The sequence below is a fragment of the Oryza brachyantha genome, chromosome 8 (assembly GCF_000231095.2).
Source record: "Oryza brachyantha chromosome 8, ObraRS2, whole genome shotgun sequence".
In the NCBI taxonomy this organism is placed as follows: Eukaryota; Viridiplantae; Streptophyta; class Magnoliopsida; order Poales; family Poaceae; genus Oryza; species Oryza brachyantha.
Window position 1 is genome coordinate 13,680,759 of NC_023170.2, and position 25,374 is coordinate 13,706,132.

Here is a 25,374-nt window from a genome sequence, read left to right on the forward strand (position 1 = left end):
CAAATTCCAAAAATGGCTATGGACTAGAAACACTCAAGCTAGGGCTAAGCCTAAATTCAATGGCAAGCCTCTTTTCAAGTTTTTTTTTCTTAGTTTTTATTCACATACTTCTCGAATTGTTGAATGGTGTATATTTTTGGGAAAAAAAACAATAGAAGTTCATCATCTCACATTTCTAAATTAGATTTTAACTTTATAATAGTTAAATATCCAGTTAAACCATAAAATAGCTATCTAAAAAAAAATCTTTCATCTTTTATTTTTGAGTACACAATCTTAAGTATTATCTTGACTCTCCGGTCTCTACTCTCTACCACCGTGCAGACACTTGATGTTTGTTCAACTTGGAACCCGATCCAATTCCTTACGGGTAATAGATTATCATGTAATAGGTAAGTTGAATCGTACCTGGATTAGACTACTCATCTTTCCTCATTCGTGTACAATTTTCTTCCATTACTGTATGTATTCCAAAGCTCCAGGATACCTATTCGTATGTAATGATATATATAGTAATCATGTGGATGTGTTACTCTCAGTATACAAGTTTGGCATATCTAGAGTGCTCACACAATCCCGATGAACATCAGCCCTAGTCACGAAAGCACTACTTCCTATGCACGGCTAGCACCAACGCCCCGAGCATGAGACTACAAAGCATGCATCATCATTGTCAAGCTACGCAACACCCAACTACGGAGCAACCCCAACTCTAACTTGTATGAACAAACAAAAGAAGCTGGTTGCTTGCCACAAACAAGAATGAAGCCAAGAGGGAAAATGCCTCATCGAACTTCATAGACCTATAGAGCTTCAAAGCTGTAATAGGAGTCCAATGATGATCCCCACTACATGGATGAAGTTCTCCAAAGAGGCGACTCCATGGAGGACGCAATGCAAAATATTGCTATCGCCCATTCATACACCGGTACAAGGTTTTCACCCGGAGATCGATGGTGCGGGAGGGAGGGAAAACAACTTCCCTTGCTGACCTGAGCCATCGACTCTACCCTTCCCTAGAGCTACCCATGATCAGAACTAGAGAAGTTCGGCCAATTAAGGGGAGGAGGTCCAAAAAGAGGATAATGCTCGCTAGCAACCAAGGAGACGGGCCACGCCACCAGCTACCTTTTTGCTCGCCACCGACAACCCTTATAGTTTGTCATTGTCAATGCCACTACTCATGCTTCTGCCCTCACGTTGTCGTGCGCATGCCAGACCCACCAAACCTGGCTCCTAACGAACAGTGAGAAACTCTAGCCATCCGGGGGCGAAGCACCCATAGCCACTACCGCCTACACCACACATTGTTGGACCGACTTCGACTACGTCCACGACCACTCCTATCATCTCTAACTTGGTCACCTCACGTACCTGTCATTGTTGGCTCAAGCCGAGGTCCTAGAATTAAGATAGACACCAACAAAGGCATTGTCGAGCGAGAGGTCATAGCTCCTTTGCCCCTCGTCCCTGTCACAACGCAATTGTCACGTGGCCATACCGTGTCGCCTCCACACGGTCCACTGCTGCTTGTTGATGACCATGCTTCCTCCACACCAGATGGGTGACTAAGTCAAGCCGCGTTGTCACCCTCCTAGCTACCCACACGGTTTCCGTTGACTACCTCCGATGGCGGTGAGGCGGAAGAGCCAGTGCAGGGGTGGTGGCGGCTAGGGTTCTTTCCCCACACCTCCGTCGCTTGCGTAGGGGTGGCGTAGGGGGTCACTACAATTCAAAGAGGAATTGCGGGCTTTTTGTTCGTTTAAGAGGAAAACTAATTATCATGTTAAGCAATTCAATTCATGTATTAATTGTTAAAAACTATAATTTAGAATCCACTTAATGTGTCTCCATCCAATTCGTTGATAATATTCTCCTCCAGCATAATGGATACTTTAGTAGACCCTATCTATGATTAATTTGCGACTAACATGGTGCCAAACTGCCAACTATGTATACTGTATACACACACTTGACATCAATCAGATATGGAAAATAACTTGCAGGTTTCGAGTCAGGGCCCTATCTATAGCTTGCTACATTAAGCAATCCCGTTGAAAAGTGCACGTAGAATATTACAAAAATTCGGACATATATGGGCGTATGTTGCTGTCAAGCCAGTGTTTCGCTAGATACTTTTGATCATCTGACATTTGGTCTTCCTCTGCAAACTGCGACTAGCCAGCTACCGATAACTAATCTACTGTTAATTACTACAGTTTTATAAGGAGAGAGTACCCCTCAATTTTAAAATATAGAACATATTTTGTTTCATCGGTACAAAAGTTTGACTAAAGATTAATCTTTTAATATATCACTGATATGCTACAAAAGTATAATCATAATAAAATACTTTCAAATTCAAAACTAATAATATCAATTTTGTTTCATAAAAAAATATCCTAATAGATTAATTTTTGTCAAACTCTTATTCTAACAAAACACAATACACTATATTTTGAAATTGGGGAACCACTAATTAAGACGACATGGAAGTATGAAACAATATGAAACTATCTAGACATGGCAGCATGTAGTCGCATGGCTTTGTCGATCGATCGGTTGTTTAGCAAAATAAAAAAACTAATTAAATCAAAATGGGCGGCCTCTCTTACCTAAACTGAAACATTTAATAATCACCGATAAACATGAGCTTAAGAGAAAAAATAACTATGTAAATCCAACATGTTTTCTTTAATACGGCATCCTTTCATTTTATATTTGGGAATTTGGAATGGACGTTGAGGCACCCAACTGGTGTCGTCTGACATCTCCCATGATTGCAAATGTTGATGCGTGTCGAATCAAATCCTATTAGTTGACAAGCATGGGCATAATAATATTCTTGTTTGAAGAATTGAAGTTATCTTTAACCACTCCTTAATGTCGGAGCTTAGTACAATATTACTAGCGGTTAGACCCCAACCATTTTACTACTCGAGAAAGATGAGCCTGAAGGTTAGAGAAAGAATCTAAAAGTGCATTGCTAGATGTATCTGTTAACAAATCATTATCAAAAGATAGATATGCAGCCAAATATAATTAAGCTGTAACAAATCATTATCAAAAGATAGATATGCAGCCAAATATAATTAAGCTAGGATATAATTAGAGTTAAGGCCACAAAGCAAGGCAAACATAATGCTGACCTTTTGTTGCTTCCTCTGGCCACTCTTGTGGTTGGCTCCCTTAATTCTTGCAAGGGGATTATATTACTTCATGATTAGTTGATTGCCTTTCTCCTTAATTAATCAGGCTAGCTAGATTGGTGCATGCATGTAAGGTGGCACGTTGTATTTTATTATGCGCTTTGGCCTGCAATGCAAGCACACTACTGCTGAATTCAACTGGGTGTCCCCTCTGAAAAAAAAAAAAAGAGGATTGAATTGGGTGTCTCGCACTTGCAGCTGCAAGGCATCAAGAGTGTAGGCCAGGCAGTTGTTGGTCCTTGAGAGGAATATGAAATCTATTTGGACTTTAGAGTTTAGAAGTTAAGGCAACTACCATTCATTCATTCAAAACCTTTGGCCTTTGGGACAGCTTGGATGCTAAAGCGAACCCTCATCCATCGCCCGTACGTGCCTACAAATTAAACCCCTTTTGCTGTGTACAAAAATGTGTTTATTATACTCGTACAATATAATTAACCAGAGGCCAAACCAAAAGATCATGTCTTTGTGTGCAGACGGTAGGACAGAGTGTTGATTAGCAGCTGGAGGACGTGCATTAAACAATCTTAAAACCTTAATTTGGTCTTCAGAAAGAAAAAAAAACTTAATTTGGTGGTTTTCATGCAATTAACCCAAATTAGGTTTAGCTACTAGCTAGCTTGACTGATGACTCCGGACGGCAGCATGCAGCTGATACGTGGCACGAAATTAGCTCCATCAGTTTGGCGCTAATTTTGGGAATTTGGCGCGTCAGTGACAGTTGCAGCGCAACGCGATGACGACAGCAAACTGGAGCCTAAAAATTCAGTGTGATGATAATATATTTTCAGGGCAATTTCGGTGTGACGATATTGACATGTAGCGTGCAATAAAGGCAGGAACAGTGTGAGCTTGTAATTGCCTGCATACTTGTTTCTGAATTCTGTCACTGTTGTCATGTACGGGTATCATGGAAATGTCACTTCATGTGCATGCCGGTTGATTGTTTAAATCAAGTCCCAATCCAATCAGGATACTGAACTGTTCCGGTTGCTCACCACCAAATCTGCATAGAAAACGAGAATTTCACAGGATCCATGGCCGCGTCGCACTCATTTGCACGGAATTCATGTGTTTCAGACATGACGTTGTACCTGCAAGGATCAAATTAGAGAGCTGATTTGGGCCAATTGCATGCTGCTCACTTATGCTCGATCAAATTTAGCGCTTACCATTAATTAATAGTCATCGAGGAATCGAAATCATAATGGTAGTACTGCACAGCACAATCTTGGCTGATATCTCTGAGCGATTCCATGCTATTCTCGCTTCCATTCTGCATCAGCTACAGTACAAGGGAGAAGGCATCCGGATCAAATCTCCTAGCTCCAGCGGATCAAACAGTGAACACTTCGCAACAAAAACGACCAATTAGATTAATGGAAACCTTAGTAGCAGAGCATTAATATATCTCGAGGAATTAGCAAGAGCAGGAGGGGAATTAGCCAGGGATGGGGACCTGTCCCAACTTCCATGCACATGTCTGTCACTTTCAGCGATCTTTAATCTCTTGCTTGCTCCATCCATCGATCAGAAATGGAATATGAGTTCATTGTTTTATTTCTTGAATTTTTTTTTTATTTTTTGGAGACCTGGCTGCTCTGTGTTGAGTGTCTGGTACGTACACGGTTGCAATAGAATTGACCAAAGACGTCGTGAATAGTTAACATTCACGTTTTCGCTTTGGTAGTTTGATGTAGACATTTGTCTGCATCTTCAGGCGGCGGAATTTCAACTTGCAAGTGTTGCGCCTCATGCAGGGTATTAAGAATTATTAAGTTTTTTTTCATATGTTTTAATTATTGTCCTCAAAGTCTCGTCCATCAGAACCACTCCTGTATTTGTCACTTGTCAGAATCTACAACTACAAACACTGTTTATAGATTCTTTACTCTTTATATTTATTTTTGTAGAGTGTAGATTATTGATTGGAACATATTAAACCATTCATTATTTTAAAAAATACTATTCTAGATATTCACAATATTTTAAAACAAATTTAAATACTAATGCATGTATAGTGCAACATGCGTATAAAATGAGCACACCCATAGTGGTCTCTAGAAACGACCTACTACCACTACTATCATCAATATTGGAAATTACCTGAGCTATTGGTTTATAAGTTCCATTATTGCTACAGAACATATGTGCGAAATTTAGTTTTTTACCATTGATTAGTAATCGATTTTATGACGTCGTTATCAGCCCCTATATTAGTTGATGCGGTAGTATATCCATCGGATAAGAGAAAAAAAGTCTATTGATTATATGTGACTTTCAAATATGTAAGCCGAGTATTCATAAAGATATGTACATTCAAAATTATATAAAGTCTAGGCTTGATGAGTGTTGCCTCCTTGTTTTGAAGAAATTAAACATAATCAAAATCACTTATTAACGATTAAAATATAATTTACATATAAAACTTTTATATGTGTGTTATTAGCAATCTAAAAATAAAGGTTAAAAATAAACTACGATAAAAAAATCTCAAATTAACTCTAAGTTTAGGTTTTAAAATTTAAATTTTAACTTATAAACATGTGCATAAGTAAAAAGATTTGTTGTGTTACTTGTGTAGTACTATGGCCAAAACAACATTCTTTCCTATCTCAGAGAGCATTATGCACTGTAAAGCTTAGGACCTGCCCAATAAGGACTAGTCGGTGGCGTCTTCACCGAATTGGACTTGGACATACTCATATATTCCATTCCACAACACACACAATAATACCCTCCCAAAATTTTGCGAAACAATCGGTTTACTAGTTACTTTCTCTCTTTCCTCCACATCGAAATACTGTCAAAACAGAGGAATGAATTGCTCCTAATTGCTTAACTTTCCCTAATAATAGGTCATTGACTGGTCCAGAATTTCCATGACGTTTCATTGCACCACCCTATTTGGACACATCTTACCTGGTTGGAATCCCTACATATAGCATGTCCAACACACATTTAGTGGCTGTTTGGATTCAGGGATTTTTTTCCCTTTCGTATCGGATGTTTGAACGTTAATTAGAAGTATTAAATATAAATTTGATAACAAAACTAATCGCATAAATAAATGCTATTTTATTAGACAAATTTTTTAAGCCTAATTAATCCACGATTAGCAAATGTTTACTGTAGCATCACATTCGCTAATTGGACTAATTAGGTTCAATAGATTCGTCTCACTTAATTGTCCAGAGTATAAGGTGGGTTTTATTAATAGTCTATATTTAATACTTCTAATTAGTATGCAAATATTTGATGTGACAGGACTAAAAAAATCCCTGAGGATCCAAACACCCCCTTAGACTCAGCCACTCTGCTCATCTGCACACAGCCAGCTCGTTTTGTACCGAAATTGCAGGTTTTTATATTACTTGATACTACTACTAGGAGTATTTAGCAATTTTAGGCCAATGATTTTGTTATTTATCTGTAATACGATTTTTTTACTAAAATCATATGAATGTAACTATAGTGTGTTTATAGTGCAATTTTAACGTAAATAGCATGTAATTACATACTGATTATATTACAATTACACTACAGCTGTGCTGTAATTATATTCATGTAATTTAGAGAATAAAAATTATCTGAGTGTAATATGGGTAGAGTACCATATCAATATGCCCGTGCATGCATTGTTGAAATTAGCCATGTAGTGGCACCATTTGTATGCGTCTGGCTGTGGAGACCAGAAAGTTACAGAAATCAACCGTGTTTGACAGTTGGCTTAGTAAACTATGGCCCTGTTTGGAGTTTGGAATGGCAAGTGGAAATGACAAAAATTTTAGTAGCAAAAGTTTTGGCATTGTATTTACAAGTTAATGTTTACATACATGTAAAAGTTGCCTTTTTTAAAAAAAAGTGGGAGGGGTCCGCGTTTCTATACACTTTTTGACGAAACTTACTGGTCCATACCGTCAAATATCAAATGCAAAATTGTTATTTTCTTAACCTAGTGTTTAGATCCATTTTACCATTTTGAAAGATCTAAATAGAACCAATGTGAAAAATAGGGCGGACTAACATATAAATGTTAATGAATATATATATAATATTAATAAATAAATAAATTTAGATATAGCTAAAACATATACTAAATTTATAAAAATATTAATAAATATAAAAATATATATATATAATACATATCGATCAATACCTAAATTGATCTAGCTGAAACATATTAAAGGGGCAAATGATATGAGTCAAAAGATAGTCGGAGGCAGAACGTGGCAGTAACTACAGGACAGTTCACAGTGATACCATGAGTTTACAGTTTACTGCAAATCTGCAACTATAGTACCAGGCGCCAGCCTTGCAGACGCAGAAGAAAAGAAAAAAAAAAACCATCTCGTCGCTCCAAACAAAACGGTGTACAGTTGCCTCTGCACTGTTGCTCGCTCAGCGCCAAAAACAATCTCCCCGGTTTTACCGCTCGCCGACATGCGGGCCCCACCTCCACCCCCACCCCCACCCCTATATATAGCGAGCCCAGCCATTGAGGCTTCCCTCCACCTTCCAATCATAGCACATAGTCGCCTACTTCCTCAACTCTCTCTCTCTCTCTCTCTCTCTCTCTCTCTCTATTTGTGCTGGTGAGTCGTCGGCGGCGGCGGGGGCGGGGGGCGGTGGCGTTGAGGATGGGGAAGGGCGGCGGGCTGAGCAAGCTGCGGTGCATGATCAGGAGGTGGCACTCGTCGAGCCGCATCCCCCGCGCGCCGTCGGCGGGGGACCTGGCGGCGGCGCCGGAGACGGCGGGGGCGGGGCGGGCGGCGTCGTTCCACGGCGCGGACGAGGTGCCCAAGGGGCTCCACCCGGTGTACGTCGGCAAGGCGCGGCGCCGGTACCTCATCGCCGAGGAGCTCGTCGGCCACCCGCTGTTCCAGAACCTCGTCGACCGCACCGGCGGCGGCGTCGGCGAGGCCGGGACGACCGTCGTCGGCTGCGAGGTCGTGCTGTTCGAACACCTGCTCTGGATGCTGGAGAACGCCGACCCGCAGCCGGAGTCCCTCGACGAGCTCGTCGAGTACTACGCCTGCTGAGAGACAAAAAAAAGCTCTTTACTCCCCACCGGCCGTGACGGCGGCGACGACGACGCGCCGGAGTTGGATTTGGAAGCTTCCAGAAGCTGCGGTAAATTTCTTCGTCAACAACAACACAAAAAAAAAACAAAAAAAAATTCCAAAATTTACCGTGTTTTGGTAGGGGTAGAATCGTGAATTTTCGGCCAAACGCCAGGGGCGAAGTGAAGCGAAATCGAACGAAGCGGCAGCGTTTTGCTTAACCTCGGTGTCGGTGCTAATTGGGGAATTTACTGCCAATTTACCATTTTTACCGTAAAAGTGCTGCCCTTTCGGCGCTGTTAATTATCTCTGATCGTTCATGTATTAGCTCTGTTGGGTTTCTCATTATTTCTCTTTTTTTTTTTGGCCCCAAATAAGATCTATGGGCAAACATGCCCGTCGGTCCATGTACATTCCGATGATGTAAAAAAATATTATCATTTAATCTTGGAGTTAATTTGTTGCCTCGTGCTACATTGTTCCTAATGAAGTGTAGGATGCTTGTAGAAATATCCTCATTCAATATGATCTGTTATATTTCAAAAAAAATGTTTCTTTGTAAGAATTTGTGAATATACAATATGGTAAGGTGACAATTTTACGATTTGTGGCACGTTCTCTCGGTAAGACGGTAATCAGTTGTTCTACTTCATAATATGTGTAGGAAATTCTATACTTGGATTTCACATGGGAAATGATCAGTATATTTTCGGACCAAAGAAATTAAAGGATATTACTTAAGCTGTAATCCATTTATATCATAATAGAAGACTATATAGTATTGCATAGATTGATATATATGCTAATTAATATAGACATATATAAAAAAAATAAATACATTCATCGATGGATAAATTTATATAAGGCTAAAAAGTCTTAGAATATAAAACAGATATATCGGTTATATCAAACAAACAGATTATTTGCTTGGAGACATATTCAGAACTCGACCATTTCCTTATTTTCCCAACGGTTTTGAAGATGTTTTAATTTTTAAAGATAAATAATAAATTATCCATTCAAACCTAACCATTTGAGATAGCTCCGCAGCTATCAACTTTGGAAGGTGGCCACGTTTACGGCTCCATTGCATATTTTTTCCAACTCTTATCGCCATGGGCAATGTCACCTCCATCATAATCATACCTATTGCCACCCTGTCAGTAATCTTATTCAGGTTTGATGATTTTTTCTGTTTTTTTCAAAACAATTACAAATGCATACATTTAAAAGTGTGCGCACTTAGCCCTATGAACACATATGTGTCTATCCTTATAAACATGTGCTTTTTTACGATCCTTAAAAAATATATTTACCAAAAATTTTAACGTAAAATTATAGTACCTTAAGTTATATCATATGCTAATGTACCAAAATTTTATACTGAAAAATATGGTATTTTAAGATATTTTTTTAAGAATATTAAAATACTCTATAAGCATATATTAGAATTGAAGAACTCAAAACATGTCTCACTGTCGACGGGTACATCGGCTATCACTTAGAGAATAATTAGCTTTAGATGTAATCAAAGCCCAGGAGCAGGATTCGGACGGACATGTTATCCCCAAGTAAACAAAATACTCGAGCTACACCCGCTTCTCGATAACTTTCTACTTTATCATCCTTTATAGGGTACCCTATATGGAGCTCCTTCATTAAAGATATTTTAGTTAATTACAATTCAAAACTTTCTAATATAGTTCCTTTAATGCATGTTTGAGTGTACACTTTAGTGTTGGTTGCACTGTAACACTTCACTGTATCCATATTCAGAACTATAGCAATAAGATATGTTATCCATTAATAGATTTCTATGTTTTAGAAAGAAGGTGTGGCTGCGTTCTTTAACAACTTTTAGATGAATGAAAGATTATATAATTTCTGTAGTAGCTATTTAATGATGTTAACAATGAAATTAATTAATATAAAATTAAAATTTTATTTTAGAAAGATAAGATATTGAACTTTTGTATAGAATTAAAATACACCATTTAGCAGCGTAAAAAATATACGCATAAAACGAGGATAAATATAAGAAAATCAATCTTTAAGAACAAGGCGATATTCTCTCCTACCTACACCAACATCTCGCGAAACAAAAAGAAAAAAAAGAAAAAGAAAACCGACACACACCAACGTGACAGTGGATCAGTTGACCCACGCGACTGTGTGAAGCCGGCGTCTGCGCAAGAGTCCCATTCGCATCGCAGCCCACGACAAGAACTATTATTATTACTCATCGCCTCCGTCCGTTGGATGAAGATCGTACGCACGGCCACCAATTAGTACACTTCGCTGAGCTACCATTCTTGACTTGACTACCAAAAACCTTTCTTGGACGGCGTAGAGCTGCAGCAAGCCAGCTCCGATCCTCTCCTCTCCCCTCGCCTCGCCCGGCCGGTCGATCGGCGAGCCGGCCGCCGGCGACGAAGACGACTTGACGAGCTTCTGGGCGATCCAGCCATGGGCCCATGGCTGGCTGGCATTGCCGGGCGGGTGGCCTGGCCTGGGGAGGGGAGGGGGGCACGCAGACGCAGCGCAGCAAGAAGGAGCAGCTCAACCGCCGCGCCAATCTCCTCTCCACTTCATCACGTACGCCCGTTTGACCGGATGATGACATCTTCGCGGACCCCCCGGATCCACGCGCAGGCTGGCGGTGAGGTCGGTCGGCCAAGTCGCCGATCTGGTCGTTTCGCTCGCTTCTGGTCCCGCGGATTAGGGGAGAGGGGGGCCACGCCTCTGTCCTCCCCCGCGATCCGCTCGTGCAGCTCACGGGGTCACAGGATCATAATTTATTTTACCGTTTTTATTTTTAGATCGCTGAGAATTTATAATATAAAAGTTTTATTTATAAATTATATTTTATAAAGAATCCAAATATCAATGTATAGTATAATTGTGTATGTTTACAACCCTGGAGCACTGACGAATGTCAGTAACTGAAAAGCACTCAAAACTCATAGAGATGCAGGTGATGCAACAGTGTCCGTAAAAGTGCTGCCAAAAGGAAGTGCGCAGCCAGTTCGATCGATCTGCCAAAACAAGGTTCATGATAAGGAAGAAGGCCCAGCCATCCATCGATCTTGTGCTCCATGCACGTATTCTAGATGAAACTGCAAGGTATGCAAGCTCAGGTCGAAGCTGCGTGCTATCTTCTTTTCATTATTAATTGTTAACTAAGACTTACCTGTTAATCATCATCCATTATTGCAATGATAAATCAACCAAGCACACTCTAGTTAACAATTGCTTGACCGGTCCTATACTCCTATTATCATATAACATATATGGACCACAGCCAGACAACAATGACTAGCTCCATTAATCCTCATTTCAGGGGACAGGAGATTAATATATCTAATTAAGCTAGCTAGAACACATTTCATTTCAGTGAGTTCTCAATATTGACAACTTGGGCTTGCCTCCTAAAGGATGGCACGCACGATCAGAGACGGCTTTGTTCTGGTCATCGTATCATATTATCATATCCCAGCTATTAAACAAATCAAGTGGTGCTGTTAAGCTAGGACGAAGTGAATTAGGCCCTTACCTTGTTCAGTGTAGCAGCTAAACCTCAATGGAAGTTTTAATTTGGTTAAATTCATGCACAAAGTCTGTTGATTAAGGGCACCATTATGATATAGTAGTGCTATGCATTATTATAAGTATATTAAATATTTTATTCTAAACTTTGCTAAGATATATTTATCAATTTATCTATTTTAATATAATATATGACACATAAATTTATCATAAAGTTATATATTTTAGTTCTAATTTTACCCTTAACAAATTTCTATTATATATACTACCGGTATAGCATAATAAAGTCACATATGTTAGATCAAAAGCAATTGACGGCTCATAATCATTCAAGCTACCTTAAAAATAAATCCAAAATGAAAGGGCAACACTGCCATGATCAAGCTTTCAAGACTGGTGTGATATTGAGTAAGATTGTATTAGCAGCATTTAAAGGAAGAAAACATGGTGCTTTGGCGGCTAATAACTGACACTAAGAGAAAAATTGGATAGGTAAAGAATACATGCCTATATTAATCTATAGAAAATTTTCATGAGGTTTGAGTGGGGAACATTTTACTATATTTTCTCTCTACGACTTACAGGAAAGAAAAACTTTCCTTTATTTTTTTATACTTTATTTCTATATACCGAATAGATTTTATAGGAATTAATCCTTAAGAATCCAAATCCATTATTTTTTTCCTTCCAAAACGAATAGTCTCTAATCCATGGCGTAATGAATATCATGTCTGTATGTAGGATTAACACCTGTAAGCAATTAGTAGAACAAGATAGCGCACTGTTTTGATTCTTTCTTCTTTTTGAGTAAGCACACATATGTCCTTTGCTGGAATGCAACAGGAGCATTAAATTAAACTTGAGTTAATTTGATCGTGCACAAATCTTTGAATGAATTAGGGTCGATTTGAGCCGTGATACACTGTAGTTACTTTTGTCGCTCTGTTTAGTCGTCCTATTTTCACCTCTCGGGTCTATGTCTTAAGCCTATCAGATGTCGTGTACCAAAACTATTTTCTTCTAATATATTGACGTGTAAATTTTTTACGCGTTCGGAGAAAATACTGTAGTTACTTTATGTAGATACAGCTTACGCTCTTGATATCTTTGATACATCAGCTAAATAATCAAGAGCTTGCATCAGACCATCGAACGCACGCGCTTTTTTTCAATAATTTGTTCGCTGTTAGCTTCTAGCAGTACAACAAACTTATGATAGTACAGACTGTACCGTGTTACTATTGCTAGCTTTTCGTACGACAATAGGACGGAGAAGACAGGCTAATCTGCCATTAACCTTGAAGCGTTGTTTTCAGTCTGCTGGCCCATGCTTAACTGGAACACAAGAGATTAGGATCTCTTTAGTTTGGGAAAAGAAAAATTTTAGATGTCACATCGGATGTTGGAAGAAGTTTTCGGACATGAACGAAAAAACTAATTTCATAACTCGATTGGAACCACGAGACAAATTTATTAAGCTTAATTAGTCTATAGCACTTATGAGTAATCATGGACTAAATAGACTTAAAAGATTCGTCTTATGATTTACATGCAAACTGTGTGATTAGTTTTTCTTTTAATCTATATTTAATGCTCTATACATGTATCGAAAGATTCGATGTGATGTTTTTTAGCAATTTTTTTTGCCAACACCCTTAATCTGTACTAGATCTGAATTAATAGTAGACACTTATAGAATAAAATCTTAACAACAACATCCGTTTCAGAACTTATCGGGCCTAATGACCTGCAGATGATTGATCATGCAAGCTGCTAGCGGAGTTACCAAAACTGATAAAAATTGCCCGGTTTACGCAGTTGTCAAGGGAGAAAAAATCGAAATTTTGGTAAAATTCGACAAAAATCATGTGTCAACCATGATGACTGGGTGTGGCTATCAGTGATTTGTTTGCCGATCGGTTTTGCGAACCCTGCAGGTTGCTTGTCCACAAGATTTTGACAGATTTAGGTCCAAAACAAAGAATAACAAAAATAATATATATATATATATATATATATATATATAATATAAATGTTTCGATATACTGCAGGAAAAGGTCATGGTTATGGCACTACCATTACATATTTCATTTGAAACTTTGATAAGATAGATTTATCAATTCGTCTATTTTAACAAGGGTTATGACACAAAAAATTATCTCAATATTATATATTTTAGTTTTAATCTAACCCTTATAAAATCTCTACTACATATACTACACCGGTGTGTATTAGATGACTCATAATCATTTAAGGGTATCTTAATTAAAAAAATGACTCAAAAGACATTTTCAAAGAGGTTAGAGCGCTCTTACTAACATTTGTCCAAAATTTATATGCATCGAGACATTTCTTAGAAACTTCATAGGATTTAGCGAACTCCAATAATTTGTTTCAAAGGGCCATATTGTAAAACTTTCCAAAAAAATTTGAACCCTGCAATAATTCTCCAAAAAATCTTTAAAACAAAGACTCAAAGAGGGCCTAAATGTTTAGTAAAATATGCACTGGCAAGCTGCCAGCTGTGCTCTTAAACGATGCTACATACTACCTCTTTTTCATATTTTATATATATATATATATATATATATATTCGTTAGCACCTATATAAATTTTGGTCTATAAATTTTGGTCTATTATACGGTGAAAGAGAGGAGAGCACTTCGGTTTGTATCCGGAGGAGATGATGAGATTAGAGGTGCCCCTACACTGCTGCACAGGAGAATGGGCTCCCTGTCACTGGCCATAATGCTCGCTGCGGTTCGACCCACAATAGTTCGTGTGATGGCAAAGTGTCGATCGCCCCATCCGTGCGAGCCGAGGTACGTACAGTTGGCGTAACGATCTCGTCGCCCTACCACAACTTGGAAGGAGCTCCTGTTCGCTCCATCATCATGATGTATGTTTTAGGCCACGTTCGTTCGTGAGATGGTAAGTTAATTTATCCTCGCTCGAAAAATATAGTAATAGATTAGTACATAATTAATTAATTATTAGTTATTAAAAATATATAAAATAGACTAATATGATTTTTTAAAATAACTTTCCTATAGAAAATTTTTAAAAAAATACAACGTTTAACAGTCCAATAAGCATGTGAGCGAAAAATAAGGAGATAAAGTTATGTTACGGGGGCAAACAAAAGCGGCCTTAGTAGTTAGAGTTGCTACGCTTTCAGTCGTCCATACTCTTCTCAAGTACTGCTATCGCTTAAAGCAGATTAGCTTCATGATTATGCAAGGCCTACAGCTGCGGAGACACTGCCCAACACGTAGCAGTCTTTCTCCTGTAAACATTTCCGGTCTCATCTTTTCTCGCTGTTGCTTATATTTATAAACTAAATTAAAATTTTAAATTTTAAATTTAGAGTATCTTAAATTTGGATTTAACTTTGAAGTTTTTAGTTCATCTTTCAGTTATTTTATTTTCTTTTAGATCACTAAAAACACATATATAAAATTTTTATTAAAAATTATTTTTCATTTTTAAATATGTGGTTGGTCTTTTCTTTTAAAAAGCTATGTTCTTACTCTTATCAAGTACTCCAAGGTGAATCCCGGACCCAAGGAATTGGGCAATGTGCTGGGTATGTTGCCGTTTTGTCAATGTTTAATGATGGCAACACAGCTAATTGTTGCGTCTTCTGTTCGGGATCTAGAAGATTTTGAAGGTGTATTATATCACCAGTGAATATGAACATGCTGCCAAGGATATATCCTGGACCGCACTATGCCCCGTACATGGTCAGCTGACCGGTGGACATCATTCACCACGTGCATTTGATAAGAAATTTGTCTAGGGCACAAATCACAAAAGGTAGGAAATTTTTCTGATAATTCCAGAGTCATCCACATGTTGTGTAGTGTGCATACAGAGGGAAAGAGACGAAAGAAATTTGCGCAGAAACCAAGCGGATGCAAGCCCATCCAGCAGACGATCAAAAGGAAGAGGCCCAACATCTGGGGAGGAAGCAGAAAACTCAAAGCCCGTTAGGAATAGACGATTTATAGCCGAATCTTATACTACTAGCCCAGGCTCAATGAGGTCATGAGTATGTAGCCAAACAAGAACCCTCACACTATTTATGCAGGCCCTCTAAGGCCCGTTCGTTTCTGGAGGTTGGCTGGGATTCGTCGTCTTTTTGTCGTGAACATGTTTTTAAATTGTTAAATAAAATCTTGAAAAAAATGCTATGCAGGATTTTATTTAAAAAATTAAATAAATTTATTTAATTAATTTGTACTAGTTAATACTTAATTGATCATATGCAAAGAGCATATACAATGGTGATTATTAGCTAACTCTTTTCATTGTCCGTGAGCAAATATAATGATACGGAGGGAAAAAGAAATGAGAAAGAGAAAAATGATTGCTATGTATGGCAACAACATAGAGTTGACTTTGAGGCTTAACATTTATTTAAAAAATGCGTTACATGAGATAAGATAGATTAAAAGAAAAAAGTAATAAAAAGTATTTTGTTATATTAATCAAGCAACGTAACCATGTCTGACCTTTCTATAACTAGTTAACTACATGTCGGTCGACCCACCCAGCCACGCCGCTTCTATCCTAATACACATCCACGTCCATATACACATGTGATGATGTGAGTTCGCCAGAAATACATGCTTGAAGAGGTGAGACTGCCAATTAGTGATGAAAATGGTTCGGAAACGGATGGAAACCACTTTTATCATTTCTGTTTTCATATCTTTTTCAAAATTAGAATCGAAATCGGAAACCTTAGATACGAAAACAGAATCGAGTATCATCGAATATGAAAACGGAGCGAATTCGAATCGGAGTGGATACGGTAACGAAAATTTATAGGATTATAAAAACTTTCAAACCGTGGTTTCAGTTTTCCTTCTAAAACAGTAGATAAAAAATTTCAAACATTAGCAACTAACCATACCAACTTTTTTCATAACAATCACAACTAAGTTCATAAGTCACTTTGTTAATGATTGTCTAAATACCAAATAAAGAGTATAATTCACAAATTATTATTGTAAAGTGTAAATCATACAGATTATTATAAAAGTTCACATATCATATTATAAATAAAGTGTGCATCATACAAGTTGTTACAAAGTAAAGTGTTTCTATATATGTCTTGATTAAGGACTTAAGGTTGACTTGATGAAGTGGGTTGGGTTATTTGGGCCGATATTGTGAACTATGTCACATAGGTCTGCAGAAAAATTTTGAGAAAAATTCCGGAAAGTTTCCGAGAAAAATTATGGAAAGTTTCCGACCGGTTCTGATTTGCGACGGATAGCGCCTTACCATATCCGTTTCAATTTCCGATAAAAAAATTCTGAATATGTTTCCATTTTATGTAAATTCCAAAAAAATTCCAATCGATAATTTCCGTTTTCGAAAACTAGTCCGGAATCCAGAAAGATTATGAACGTTTTCATCCCTACTGCCAATAAAATCCCTAGCTCACTGAGGTCTTCTTTGGGATTGCTAAGATTAAATGATTATTTTATTTTTTAATAGCTATTTAAAAATATATATGAAAGATTTAATAACTAAAAAGTTAAACTTTTACTCAACAAAGATTTTATTAGTAATTTTATTTTCATAAAACACATCGTTTACAAGTTTGAGAATTGAGAAGTATGCCGTGATATCCAAAATCCATCGTAGGAAATAAACAGGGCCTAAATAGTCGGTTTTGACATGACCAGGAAAAGGCAACTGTTTCTTTTCAATCATGCTAATTAGAATAACAAAAGGACGGTGAGAATCTCTTCCAGTTCGAGAGGGCGAACTAGATGCATATAAATCAATAATTCAATATGTATGAGAAAAGTAACACTAGTGACCATCTTGGGGATCCAGGTGATGCTGCCGATTGAGCAAGTTGGCATCGTCACGATTCACTTCTAACCCATGAACAACTTGCATTAAAAGGTTGCTTTTGGAGCACAAGCGAAAACTGAAAAAGATTAACGAATATATGATCTATAATTCTGTGTCCCGCCTAAGAGCTACCTTAGGTCTATGGTACTGGAGTCCACGTTATTACTGAAAGGGATTGTTTTCAAATTTAAGTTGTTTATTTCCCATTCTGCATTAACTTTACTTTTTTCGTGAACTAATGGGTATATGCAACTCGATAATTTTGAATTAGAGTATTGAATTTGATATGCACCAACAGTAATTTAGAAGTTCAGATCAACTAGAAAAATAGTCGAAGCCAGAGAAAGATGTCGCTGAGCAAAAATCGTAAACCTAAATATCAAGAACTTGTACTGTTTTGTCTCGACTTTTTTTTTTATCAGATGCCAATTAGCACATCCAAATAAAATAAACATATAGGAAGTTGATCTTTCCCTCCCAAAAACCAGTAAATCAGAATGTCGAAAAGTCACGTTGTGCTGAAATAAATCCAAAATAGATCACCGAAAACATCACCAACATTTATCCTGGCCAAGATGTTAGTCCAAGGACTAATTTTTAGTCCTAGAACTAAATAACCAAACATCACCTAAAAAGTAATCCCTCCATTTCATATTATAAAATAGTTTGATTTTTTTAAATCAAACTTTATTTTTTAAGTTTCACCATATTTATAGAAAAGATCTACGACAAATGTCTTATGGTATAGTCCTTTCATTAAAAAAACAATGTAAGAGGATGGATATGGTCATAGGCATCATCACCAGTTTTTTTTAAGGATAGAGAGGGTGAAACAAACGTTTTTGACTTTGAAAAAAAGTTAAAATGTCTTGTAATATAAAATAGAAAGAGTATTATCTACTAGCCCATTGCATGTTTATAAGATCTTATAAAAAACTGTTGTAGTTATTTGCATGTGTTCTAGGCTTAGTTTGAAGTCGAGTGAATAAGAAGATGATCTTGTAGTAAATAAAAATTTAGTATCAGTTATTGTAAACTTAAAAATTAGATTAAAATATTTTAAGATGATTTTTAATTAGATTATTTAAAAAAATACAATTTAACAATTTTAAAAACATAATCATAAGAAACGAGTGACTTTTTCACCCTATCCCTCACTTTCAAATGGTGCCTAGCGTCAGAGGCGGAGTTAGATCAAAATACTTACTTTTAAATGTTTTGAACTAAGTTTTTACTACTATAGGTGCCTGAGCTTAGATTGAGAGAGGTGCATACATCATAAAAAATACATTACTCTAACTAAAATTTTTTTAGACCGGTGCAATTTAACAATCCTTTTAAAGTTATATTTGATTTTCTTAAAAAATGTACAATTTAACTATTCAAGAAACATGCAGTCGAATAATAATGCAAGTTTTTTTTGGGGTGATAAGCAATGCAAGTTAGGCCGCGTTCGGCATGTACATGTAAGTTAACTTATAGCCTGGCACGGAAAACGTAGTAATAGATTAGTACATGATTAATTAATTATTAATTATTTAAAAAATATAAAATAGATTAATATGATTTTTTAAAACAACTTTCCTATATAAAATTTTCGTAAAAAATTTACCGTTTAACATTTCGAAAAGCGTGCGCGTGAAAAGGGGTGGAGGGGGGGGGGGGGGACGCGGCCTTAGAAGTTTTAGATAAACCTGCACGGACGTACACAAATTAAACCCGTGAGCTGTGAGCACCCTATCGCGTCTGCGGCTCTGCCCATCCCTGGCAACAAAGTCGGTTCGCGAGAATCGCCTCCTACCACGCGTACTGCAATGTAATTCACCCACTGTCCAGAAGTGGCGACCATCACCTGATGCCCACGCCCCCCTCGAACGATGAAATTCACTGAACCGTTCCGCTACACCTAAATACACTACTGCCCTCCCGCCCTCCTCCAGTGGCGCGCGCGTACCCACTGCACCTCTCAACCCCATACCACGCGAGAATGACCCAAAAACCAAACACGGTCAGCGAGTGCGAGTCGGTCACTCGCATGCACGCACGCACACAAGGCGAGGCAAGGCAAGGCAGGTGACGTGCGTGCGTGCAACCGACCGCGGCCGCGGGGACCCCTCCGTCTCTCGTTCGTCTGTGTGCTGCGCGCGCGCGCCTTTTCAGGCCACGACAGCGACGCACACGCCGTCGTCGCGGCCTTTACCCGGACGCAACGGCCGCACGCCCCACCCCACCGCCCCTGCCCTGCCGCGGTTGACGCCGCGCGCGAAGCAGTAGAAATATCGCTGCAGCTGCAAGTGCAAGCTGGTCAAGTCGCGGGGTTTGTTTGGGGTTTCGGGGGCCTCCCGTCCCGGCCTATCTCCCCGATTCCTGGTTCAGGTGCAGCGAATGGTCAAATGCAATCCCCCTGGCCTCTCGCCCCGTCTCGGCTCGGCTATAAGTAGCCCGCCCCGCCTCATGCGCCGCGGCCTCAGCTGAGCTAACTAACCGGCTCCACGCGCACACGCACGCGCTCAGGACCGACGCGACATGGCCGGCAGGAACGGGAGCCTCTACGCCGTGCTCGGCGTCGCCGCCGACTGCTCCGACGCCGAGCTGCGCACCGCCTACCGCAAGCTCGCCATGGTCCGTGTGCTCGCTCAGCTACATATATAACTGGATCGGTTCCTCTGCTCTTGTTCTGTTTCTTGCCCGCGGCACTCTGCTTCTGCTCTGCTCACTGGCTGTTTTGTCCCCGGGCAGAAATGGCACCCGGACAAGTGCGGCGCCGCGGGGAGCTCGGCAGGCGGCGCGGAGGCGGCCAAGGTGAGGTTCCAGAAGATCCAGGGAGCCTACGCCGGTAAGCTCACGCTTCGTCTTCCTCTGCTTCTGTCAACTTCCAGTCACCTGAGGCTGTGCTCACAGGCTCATAGCACAAGCTGCCATTGATTTCGGACGCTGAGAAGATTTCTCTCACTCGTTGATCGGTCTTTTGCTGTTACGGTGTATCGGTTTCCGTTGTTTAACCTTTGTGACAGTGGCGTGGTTTTTAAATGAACAGTGCTCTCGGACCCCAATAAGAGGATCCTGTATGACGTCGGAGCCTACGACAGCGACGGCGACGATGATGTAACAGCGTTTTCCAGCCTATTTCTAATCTCTTTTCGTGCACCAATCTCCGGTGAGATATTTTGTGGCCAGCTTGTGTGCTGACTTGGTCGAGACAAATCCTCTGTGTGTGCGTGTGTGTGCAGGGCGCTGGTGAAATTCTCGGCGACATTCTCGAGGCTATGAACCAATCAGGCTCCACGGTAGTAACAACCTGGAGTAGCATCTAAAAACACGGTAATAAACTCGAATCTGATGTAGACTCATCCTGTTCGTGTTGGCAAACGCAGGAGAATGGCAAGAACGAGAGCTTCGAGGATCTGCAGAGGCAGTTCGAGGAGCTGTTCCTCCGGCCGCCGGCGCCGCCGCCGACGTCGTCGTCGTCGTTCCGGTCGGCGGTACGTGACTGTCTTGTCGTACGCCACTAATTCCTCTGACTGACATGACGAGACCAGCAGTTACCTAGCTGTATGTCCTTTCTGATTAGTGACTACACAAACCATCTCTCTTCAGAAACCTTTTTTTTTTGGGTGTCGCTTTCTCTGACAACTGGTTGCACACAAGCATGTCGGGGAAGAGCACAAGCTAATTACACTACTAATCTTTAGGTGCATTGCATTCACTCACCCCAAGATTGTTAGACTATATTATCCATAAACAGTTTGTTCGATTAATTAAGCACAGATTAGGTTTTCTCATGCTAAATGGACACCGATTACGTACACAAAAATTAATAGCTCTTGACTGACTCTGCATTTCTGGGCCTGATAATCTGCAGCAAGATGACGCTGGGAAGTCCACCAAGAGAAGGGCCGGAAGAACGTAGACGTACGTACGTACGTACGTACACGGTTACCTTACACTCGTATGTACCGCAGGCTGAAGATATTTATTACCACGAGATTTTGCATCCATTTCGTACGTGTGGTGCTCAAGACGGCCATTTGATATCTAATACGTACGCTGATTGATCAAGAAAAAAAGGGATTCGGATAATGATGTTATGCGCTGATAATCCAGGGCAGCAACCTGTAATCTCAATAACACCTTTTGGCAGCCGTCCTTCGGTTTGCATGTACGCAGATGGCTATTAATTTGTCTAGCTAGAAATTGGCAAATTTAAAGCAGGTCACATTTCAATTGTTATATAAATATGTGCCATATTGCCAAACCTGGGTGATTCTCCATGCCGAATTAATGGGAAAAAGGAGGGTTAATGAACATGTGCCCTAAGTATATACTCCATATATTATTGTTATTCAAGTGGCTATCCATGTGCAGTAGTCAGTACACTAACTATTGAGGTGGAGCAGTAAAATATTCTTTTGCAGAGGCTAGAGGGTTTTTCATTCAATATTGTGCAGTGTGAAAATTTAATAGTTTCGCTATACGTACAACCCAATTGTACTACTTACGTACGACTGAAACATTGCAACCATTGATTAGGCAAAAAGGGTCAAGTGGCTGGCATTGCAGCTGTTGGATGGTTGAATCGTACGCAAGTCGAATGGTTGAGTTGTATGCATAGCAATTTTCAAAATTTAAAATGATTGAATTTGATATGAAACTCTTAATTAGTTTATTCTCGATCTCAGAATATATATATATATATATATATATATATATATATATATATATATATATATATATATATATATATATATATATATATATATATATATATATAAAACTAGTGCAGTATTAGACATATCCACATGTCTAATTGAGTAATAGGTTTTTTATTTTAAAGTGGAGAGAGTATTTCAACAAATATAATTATATTTGCAAAGTATGTCATCCAAAGTGCTTTCGCTGTTGTCACCACATAGCGATTGCCCCTAGCTAATCGATGGCCCCAGATTGTGCGTGGAGGGTGCTCAAGGGGTTGTGGAACCTAGCTATCTCCAGCAACGGTGGCCCCCAAGCAGCGTTGCTTGTGCTTAGGACAACGGCCGGCTTAGCGGCGGCCCCATCTCTAGCCGTGGCTATTACAATTAGTACGGTAATACTGTCTCGGTTTCATAACGGAAAACTTTATAGTTTTATCTAAATTATATGAATACTAATAAATCTATATATATAAATAAACTATTTATATTCTATTATATATATATAAATAAACTATTTATATTTTATTAATGATAGAATCTATATTAGAAAGTTTTATAATATGAAACGAACGTAGATCTTAACTTATTTTCATCTAAATAGGTTGAGCTGAAATTTATAGCTTTTTCATCTAAAAGTTTATAAGAGCTAAGAAGGATTGTGAAATGACCCAAAAACCTTAAGCCATAATCACCTCTAATTGCAATACCTCTCTAGAGCACCACAATAATGATACCACTTCGCATCATGCGTGTTGTCGTCATGCCATTCAAATATATGTGCATTAATTTATCTATTCATATTTACATTTTCTAAAACGCAGAATGTATTAAAAAATCAAACTCGATTAATAGGGCAGACCAATGCTCGAGTAAACTTTGCAGTTATACATGTGCAATTGATCTCAAGTGTGCACGGTCCTTGAAATAATTTTACGGAGAACCACTCGAGTACTTTATCCTGTACACGCTTTCTGAACGGCTAAATGGTATATTTTATAAAAAGTTATATTAAAGTTGCTTAACAAATTATATTAATCAACTTTAATAGTAATACTCAACAATCATATGCAAATAACTTCTCTTTTTACACGTGCTAATTAAGTCAAACAATATTGATGGTTGCGAACATGACCAATATCGCGTCGACCTATTTGCTATATTTAAGAAGGGTCACATTCATAGATGAACTACTTTTTTTGGGCTATATTATTGTTAGTTTCTATAATACGCTTTTTAAACTGCTAAATGGTATATGTTTATAAAATATTTTTATATAGAAGTTTATTTTCTTATCTAAGTAAATTTTAATTTTATAATTTATTATATTATTTATGCTATTAAATAAGGTATAAAATTTGATAATCCTTTTTTTTTTCATGACTAAAAGAACAGAGCCTTTCCTCCTCCAGTACATGAGAGAAGGCAAAGGAAGGCGCGAGAAGAACATGGGCTGATGGGCACCTCACCTCAACTTTTGGCATTGATGACAGATTTGGAGTGTTCGTGTGTAGATGGATCAGTGCTGAGAAACATGTGATGGGCGTCGATCGATCAGAAACCAGCAGATGCAAATGGAACACAACGCCAACGGTTGTGCGCCTTCTACACATGCCAAAATGTATCAACTTGGCCATGCATCTGCGAGCTTGATTTCTGGCCTATCCACTAGCTGAATGGTTGGCTACTTGGCTGGGCATGTTGGCAGAAACACCAGCCACACGTACAGTTTCATGGTAGTTCATCGCTGCCTGTTTGAGAATTGAGAGTTAACTCTTTTCTTTCTTTTTTTTAATAAAATATCTGGCACAGTTATTACTACGTCCATCCCAAAATGTAAAAACTTCGTGGGTATTTTTAGCAGGGTCAAAGGTCAAGAATAAAATACTATAATGCCTAGAATGTATAAGGAAATGAATGGGGTAAAACGGTACTTGATTACTTGAGGGTAAAATAAAAAGAATCTTAAATAAGACGTGATTAATAAGACAATTAGTGCTATGAAACATTTTGATACAAGATTTGAAATGAATGGAGTATTTATCTAATTACTCGAGGCATTCCTTATTTTCTTTTTATTGGTTTACTAATTATATTTGGACTTCTTCTCACAACTAATAGTGGACATGAAGAAAGTATAATACTCCTTCCGTCCCTAAATGTTTAACGCTGTTAACTTTTCTACGTACGTTTGACCATTCATCTTATTCAATTTTTTTAAAAGAATATGTAAAGCTATATATACGCATAAAAGTATACTTAACAATAAATGAAATGATATAAAAATAATTAATAATTTTGAAATTTTTTGAATAAAACGAATGGTCAAACTTGTATAAAAAAATCAACGACGTTAAATATTTAGGATGGAGGCAGTATAATTTGAAGCACTCCTGGAAAAGATCTAAGAATATAGCATACTATACAAGTGGAGTTGCACAAGTTGTTAGACGCAGTGGATGACACGGACACGCTAGTGCTATAGAAGCAGTACCTCTAAAAATTGACTCGCTCATAATAAACCTATAAAATCAACCAATCACTCCAGCAGTTGCCTACCAACAAAGGGCTAAGAGCTATTACTGGGAAATTTAATGGTATCAATCTACTACTACTAATAGAGTATTAAAATAAAGATATAACCTTCAAATAATATTTTAATAATAAATAAAACCGGCCGTGTATCAAAAACACGTAAAAGCTCAACCTTTAGACCAATCAACCGAATTCATTATACCATTATATATTTTAATTCTAATTTTATTTAAACAAAATCTACAACTTTGTGAGTAAATTTTCTAGTACTGTACCCACAGTACCAGATACTGCAAAAGGGAGTAAATCCATTGAATCCGAAGCAGAAGTGAAGGCTCACGATCAGTGTAAGCACAGTGGAAACACCCACTCTTTGCTCTTGCATCATCTACAACTCCAAACTGTAGCGGGCACACAGATAATAAAATATACCCCTTTTGGTTTTTCTATTTAATG

The 25,374-nt window shown here is 38.5% G+C and overlaps 2 protein-coding genes across 2 annotated transcripts; both read left to right on the forward strand.

The window, feature by feature from the left end:
* The first annotated feature begins 7,823 nt into the window (after nt 1-7,823).
* On the forward strand, nt 7,824-8,737 carry LOC102713390 (auxin-responsive protein SAUR76-like). The gene has a single exon (XM_006660119.3). It carries the CDS (start codon nt 7,850-7,852, stop codon nt 8,249-8,251), a length of 402 nt encoding a protein of 133 aa, XP_006660182.2. The 5' UTR covers nt 7,824-7,849; the 3' UTR covers nt 8,252-8,737.
* Nucleotides 8,738-20,152: 11,415 nt separating this feature from the next.
* Nucleotides 20,153-22,102, forward strand: LOC102713660 (dnaJ homolog subfamily C member 7 homolog). The gene is made up of 6 exons (XM_015840341.2): nt 20,153-20,314; nt 20,432-20,528; nt 20,730-20,797; nt 20,923-20,979; nt 21,067-21,174; nt 21,555-22,102. Exons 1-6 carry the CDS (start codon nt 20,219-20,221, stop codon nt 21,600-21,602), a joined length of 474 nt encoding a protein of 157 aa, XP_015695827.1. The 5' UTR covers nt 20,153-20,218; the 3' UTR covers nt 21,603-22,102.
* Nucleotides 22,103-25,374: the final 3,272 nt, after the last annotated feature.